This window comes from Babylonia areolata, chromosome 7, assembly GCF_041734735.1.
Source record: "Babylonia areolata isolate BAREFJ2019XMU chromosome 7, ASM4173473v1, whole genome shotgun sequence".
Lineage (NCBI taxonomy): Eukaryota > Metazoa > Mollusca > Gastropoda > Neogastropoda > Buccinidae > Babylonia > Babylonia areolata.
Genome location: NC_134882.1, coordinates 46,124,392 through 46,131,891, shown reverse-complemented (window position 1 = coordinate 46,131,891; position 7,500 = coordinate 46,124,392). Strand labels below are relative to the sequence as shown.

Here is a 7,500-nt window from a genome sequence, read left to right as displayed (position 1 = left end):
CAGTAGATAAACCATCAATCATACAGCTCAAATGACTTCCCGCTGCAGTAGATAAACCATCAATCATACAGCTCAAATGACTTCCCGCTGCAGTAGATAAACCATCAAACATATAGCTCTGATGACTTCCCGCTGCAGTAGATAAACCATCAAACATATAGCTCTAATGACTTCCCGCTGCAGTAGATAAACCATCAATCATACAGCTCTAATGACTTCCCGCTGCAGTAGATAAACCATCAATCATATAGCTCTGATGACTTCCCGCTGCAGTAGATAAACCATCAAACATATAGCTCTAATGACTTCCCGCTGCAGTAGATAAACCATCAAACATATAGCTCTAATGACTTCCCGCTGCAGTAGATAAACCATCAAACATATAGCTCTAATGACTTCCCGCTGCAGTAGATAAACCATCAAACATACAGCTCTAATGACTTCCCGCTGCAATAGATAAACCATCAATCATACAGCTCTAATGACTTCCCGCTGCAGTAGATAAACCATCAATCATACAGCTCTAATGACTTCCCGCTGCAGTAGATAAACCATCAAACATATAGCTCTGATGACTTCCCGCTGCAGTAGATAAACCATCAAACATATAGCTCTGATGACTTCCCGCTGCAGTAGATAAACCATCAATCATACAGCTCTAATGACTTCCCGCTGCAGTAGATAAACCATCAAACATATAGCTCTGATGACTTCCCGCTGCAGTAGATAAACCATCAATCATACAGCTCTAATGACTTCCCGCTGCAGTAGATAAACCATCAAACATATAGCTCTGATGACTTCCCGCTGCAGTAGATAAACCATCAATCATATAGCTCTGATGACTTCCCGCTGCAGTAGATAAACCATCAATCATATAGCTCTGATGACTTCCCGCTGCAGTAGATAAACCATCAATCATACAGCTCTAATGACTTCCCGCTGCAGTAGATAAACCATCAAACATATAGCTCTGATGACTTCCCGCTGCAGTAGATAAACCATCAATCATATAGCTCTGATGACTTCCCGCTGCAGTAGATAAACCATCAAACATATAGCTCTGATGACTTCCCGCTGCAGTAGATAAACCATCAATCATACAGCTCTAATGACTTCCCGCTGCAGTAGATAAACCATCAAACATATAGCTCTGATGACTTCCCGCTGCAGTAGATAAACCATCAATCATACAGCTCTAATGACTTCCCGCTGCAGTAGATAAACCATCAATCATATAGCTCTGATGACTTCCCGCTGCAGTAGATAAACCATCAATCATACAGCTCTAATGACTTCCCGCTGCAGTAGATAAACCATCAATCATACAGCTCTAATGACTTCCCGCTGCAGTAGATAAACCATCAATCATATAGCTCTAATGACTTCCCGCTGCAGTAGATAAACCATCAAACATATAGCTCTGATGACTTCCCGCTGCAGTAGATAAACCATCAAACATATAGCTCTAATGACTTCCCGCTGCAGTAGATAAACCATCCATCATACAGCTCTAATGACTTCCCGCTGCAGTAGATAAACCATCCATCATACAGCTCTAATGACTTCCCGCTGCAGTAGATAAACCATCAATCATATAGCTCTAATGACTTCCCGCTGCAGTAGATAAACCATCAATCATATAGCTCTAATGACTTCCCGCTGCAGTAGATAAACCATCAATCATACAGCTCTAATGACTTCCCGCTGCAGTAGATAAACCATCAATCATATAGCTCTCATTTTGCTGTTGGCCCAGCTATACGTAAACAGACATTGTGCACGCACTATGTAACACAACATTACTCCAGATAGATAGTTAGATAAGTTACACATTAATGGATAAAGACATAGTGCAAGCATCACATGCATAACAAACAAAATTCCTCCAGACCCACCATCGTCGCTGTCGTACACGTAGTACACCTTGTGGTTCAGCGGGATGCTGGCGATGACCTTGATGACGGCGTCGACGAAGGGCGGTGCCATGCTGACGTCATACTTGTACTGGTCACGTGACGACCCCTGGCGCGTGGTGGAAGCCAGGATGAAGGGCACGTGCAGGGCGTGGCTGTATGACTGGATGGTGTTGTAGGTAGAGGGGTGGGTGGTACCCACCACAGCGTGAACGCCCTCGCTGAACAGGTTGCAGACTGTGCACACACACACACACACACACACACACACACACGAGAAATCAGAATCGAATCAGACGGGTGCGATAGCCGAGTGGTTATAGCGTTGGACTTTGAATCTGAGGGTCCCGGGTTCGAATGTCGATAACGGTGCCTGGTGGGTAAAGGGTGGGGATTTTTTTTCCGATCTCCCAGGTCAACAAATGTGCAGACCTGCCAGTGCCTGAACCTCCTTCGTGTGTTTACGCAAGCAGAAGATCAAATACGCACGTTAGAGATCCTGTAATCTATGTCAGCGTTCGGTGGGTTATGGAATCAAGAACATACCCAGCATGCACACCACCGAAAACGGAGTATGGCTGCCTGCATGGCGGGGTAAATACGGTCATACACGTAAAAGCCTACTCTTGTACATACGAGTGAACGTGGGAGTTACAGCCCACGAATGAAGAAGAAGAAGAAGAAGAAGAAGAAGAAGAAGAAGAAGAAGAAGAAGGAATCGAATCAGTTCAGTTCAGTTCAGTTCTGAACAGTTCTGTTCAAGTTACTCAATGAGGCGTCACTGCGTTCGGACAAATTCATAAAATATACGCTACACCACATCTGCCAAGCAGATGCCGGACCAGCAGCACAACCCGGCCGACGCGCTCAGTCAGGCCTTGAGGAGAAAGAAAAAAAAGGAAGGTAAGCATAAACAGATAGACAATGAAATAAAACAAAATGCGGATAAAGATTAAAAGAATAAACACATAAACGTCGGAATCGAAAGTTGTAGAAATTGGATGATGATGATGATGATGATGATGATGATGATGATGATGATGATACTGATACCGATATAGCGCTTACCCTCGGTCGGAGACCATGCTCTGAGCGCTTTACAAACACGGAGTCATTTGCAACCTACCTGGGTAGAGCCGACTGACAGCTGGCATTAGGCGTTCATCATTCGTTTCCTTGTGTCAGTCAATTAAGATTCAGTCGTGCGCACACACACACTCACACAGACATGTAGCATTTTGCGTGTATGGCCGTTTTTCTTTATTTACCCCGCCATGTAGGCAGCCATACTCGGGTTTTTTCGGCGGTGTGCATGCGGCTGGGTATGTTCTTGTTTCTATAATCCACAGGATCTTTAATGCTCAGGAGGAAGGTCGCAGAATGGTTAAGACGCTCATCCATTCAGAGTCCGTGAGGGTGTGGGTTCGAATCCGGCTCCGATATGAGATCGCCTATCAAGAACGAACTTGCAAGGGACAAAGGCGAACAACTGACAAAGTGGGAAACGGGGAGGGGGTTTGTGATTATCTCCACCCCAAAAGAACCTCTACCCCCAAAACAAAAAAAATCGGTATCTTCCATGCCGGAATATATCATAAAGAGCAAAGGCAGGGACAACGGAAAAAGTGTAACAGATGTCTAACAGTGGGTCACATTGCGGCAGGAATGCCCCAAACAAATTGTGTGCTTCACATATGGTGTTGAAGGGCACAAGAGGGGGGATGCTGTGTGCAAACCACCACCCCTCTCCCACTCCCAGGCAAGCACACAACAGACTACACAGCTGTGTGCCCAACCAAGCAGTGTGCAGGAAGAAAGTGACAACGATGCTGCCACACATGAGCCCTCGCCTGCCGCGAGCAGAAGAGCAGTGCCAGAGGAAAGGAACGACACCCAGCGCTCACGCTCACACAGCACAACAAAGAGAAGGCGCAGCCAGTCTTCGGAGGAGGAGAGAAATAATCTTCGCCACTCGCGGATTTAGGATTAATTTTCTTCTCGCAGAAGCTAAAGGAAACGGGAGACAGACAGCAATGAAAGAACGGAGCCACCAGCAGCAGACAGAGCCATGGGTGATACCTGATATCACCGGTGTTCTCCCCGTGTCTTCCCCCACCACGACCCCGGCTATGTTTTACGGACTTTATGATTGAATGAACAACGATGTTTCATTTGACGTTACCTCGTCAATGGCTAACGAAATCAGCATCGGAACTTTGAACGTTAGAGGACTCTGAAATAAGCTAAAGAGAATGGCCTTGTTCAAATACCTGAGAGAAAGGAAACTAGATATAATCTGCCTACATGAGACATATATTACAGAAGATTTAGCTTCCCAAATTAGAAGAGAGTGGCATGAAGATATTTTTTAGTGTAGTAACAACAAAAAGTAATGGTCTCCCTACTCGTATAAGTAAAAAAAAAACCCCACAACATTATGATATTATGGACCTAAAACATTCCACAAGCAGAATATTTAGTTAAGTTAGTGTGAAAGATAAATTACACTCATTTATCAACTGCTGTGCCCCAAATACCACGGCAGAGAAGTAGCCTTTATTACACAGCTCACAGCAGTGCTGCAGGATATTGAATCAGATCATATTTGGGAAAACGGTGATTTCAACATTGCTATGAACGAAACTGGTAATATATAATGATTACAACATGCTGAAAGAGAAATTCAGTCGCTCACGAAAATGGTCGCCAGTTTAGACCTGCATGATGCATGGCGATCCCAACATCCAGACACAGTGGGTAACACGTGGTCACGACCCAACCCTTTCACTGCTAAAAGAATATATTATTATTATTATTATTATTATTATTATTATTATTATTATTATTATTATTTTGTGATGCCATTGCCAAGACGAAAATCAAAGAGGCGAATATTGAAACGTTCCTACAATCAGACCATAGACTTGTTACAGTCACCGTAAAGCTATAATAACTTCCAATGAGGAACGGGGTACTGGAAATTCAACTCAACACTTTTGGATAATAAAGATTTCAAAGATCAGATAAATAATACAATTGATGAACATTTTAATGAAAGTCATAACAACGATCCAGAAACCGCATGGGAAATGCTGAAAATTAAAATAAAGTTCTGCATACAATATGCTAGCAGCAAACGCAAGGAAAAAACAAACCCAAATGAAAAGTGAAAACACTTAACAGAAATAGAAAACACACTAAGTGGGGATCCACAAAAATAAAATGATACAACAGCGAATTCAGCGCACAAAAAAGAGAGATTGAAATGCAGGAAATGTATCGAGCAAAGGGGGCCCAAGTAAGGTCACGAATGAAATGGACTGAGGAAGGGGAAAAAAAACAACAAAATACTTCCTTAATATGGACAAAAAAACCCAGAAAACAACAAATATAACACCATCGCTGAAAATTGATAATCAAACTACAGACAATCCAGCAGAAATTCTAAACGAAATTAAAGATTTTTACCACAACCTATACAAACAAAAGAAGGGCAGATCGCAAAATCGAAATATGACAACATTTCCTCAAAAAGGGAGTCGTTTCCAACTCTTTCTCATGACGAACGAGAACAGTGCGATATCGATTTGTCTGTAGAGGAATTCACACAGGCCCTCCAGACTCTAAAAATAAGGACTCTGCCCCAAGCATTGATGGATTAACCTTTTCGTTCTACCTACACTTTTATGAAAAACTAAAAATGCCGTACTTCAATTGCGTTATTTCATCGGTCTAAAATGGACGACTACCTTATTCGTTAAAGGAGGGTGTGATCACACTATTACACAAAGGTCAAAATCTGGACAAAAATAATAATAATAATGGATACTTATATAGCACACTATCCAGAAATCTGCTCTAGGTGCTTTACAAAAACGCTTTTGTTAACATAATACATCATATCTATGTTACATACACACACCAAAATGTGACCACACACACACACGAACGCGCGCACGCACGCACACACACACACACACACTGCATACATACATTTTAACATACATGTGTATCTAACAGCTACCCTAACACATACGCACACATAGACAGGCACAAACTTACATAGACACACACACACACAATACACTTTCATACAATACACATTCATATACATGCATGTAGTTGTGGACCTGCCACAATTGAACTTATTGCTGAGGGAAAAGGTGAGTTTTGAGACGAGATTTAAAAGATGCGAGGGAATCAGAATGACGGAGGTTATCAGGGAGCTTGTTTCACGTCTTTGGCGATTGAAAAGAAAACGATCTGTGTCCATAGGTCTTACTTCTGACGTGAGGTATCCTGAGAAGTCGAGTATCAGAGGAAGAACGGAGCTGGCGAGACGGGGTATAGATATGGATGAGTTCAGAAAGATATTTGGGGCCAGATCCGTTGACTGCAGAAAAGGTCAGAGTGGATAGCTTATAGTCTATTCGATCAGAAACAGGCAACCAGTGGAGAGACTGAAGGAGAGGAGAAACATGGTCAAATTTAGAAGCTCTGCAAATGAGTCTGGCAGCGTTATTCTGAATTCTTTGGAGTCTGTCTAACAGGTATTTGGGAAGGCCGGCCAAAAGAGAGTTGCAGTAATCCAATCTTGAGAGAACCAGAGAGCATACAAGTGTCTTGGTTGCATCGGTTGAGATATAGTGGCGGATAGAGCTGATTCTACGCAGTTCCAAATAGGCAACTTTACAGATATTCGAAATGTGCTGTTGGAAGGAAAGAGACTGGTCCAGGATTACACCAAGACTGCGAACAGAGGGAGAAAGTGAAACAGGTGTGCTATTGATCAGAACAGAGTCAGGAAAGGAAGGATGTTGACGAAACTTCTTTGGACAGGTTATCATAAATTCAGTCTTATCATCATTTAATTGCAGCTTGTTGAGAGTCATCCAGTCCTTTAGGCCAGCAATGCACTCCTGTGTTTGAGTCACCAGTGCATCAAATTCAGCTATGGAAGCCGACTGATAAAGTTGTGTGTCATCAGCAAAGCTCTCATGCGACATCGCATGATGACTGATGATATCCGACACAGGAGCCGCATACAGCACGAAAAGAACAGGACCTAGGACGGACCCTTGTGGGACACCATATTTCAAGGCAGATACTCTAGAGTATGTACCATTTACACACACTTTCTGTGTACGATCTGACAGGTAAGACGTGATCCATTAAATAATTATAGACCAATTACACTGAGGAACACAGATTATAAGATTTACACAAAAGCTCTCGCCAGACGTCTGCAAAAGGTAATAAAGCAGATAATAAATGACGATCAGGTAGGTTTTATAAAAGGCAGCAATATAACTTCTTATCTAAGGTTTATTGATGATCTTACTTTATATGTAGATAAAACAAACGAGGCTGGTGCACCAGTCGCGCTAGATTTTTCCAAGGCCTTCGATACTCTATCCAAAACATGTATCACGGAGGCACTCAGCATCTTTAATTTCGGCCCGAAACTTATACATCTCGTCACAACCGCGATGAGTCAGTCAGAAAGTTGCATCCATAACGGAGGTTGGCTATCAGAATGGTTTCCTGCGGAACGAGGAATAAGACAAGGTTGTCTACTGAGTCC

The 7,500-nt window shown here is 42.8% G+C and overlaps 1 protein-coding gene across 1 annotated transcript in view; it reads right to left on the bottom strand.

Moving 5' to 3' along the window:
* LOC143284281 (glutamate receptor 2-like) overlaps positions 1-7,500 on the bottom strand; it is a 99,473-nt gene that overhangs the window by 38,327 nt on the left and 53,646 nt on the right. Inside the window, exon 3 of the mRNA XM_076590975.1 lies at positions 1,899-2,153. Within this exon, the coding sequence (XP_076447090.1) occupies positions 1,899-2,153 (255 nt within the window). The remainder of the gene's footprint in view (positions 1-1,898; positions 2,154-7,500) is intronic.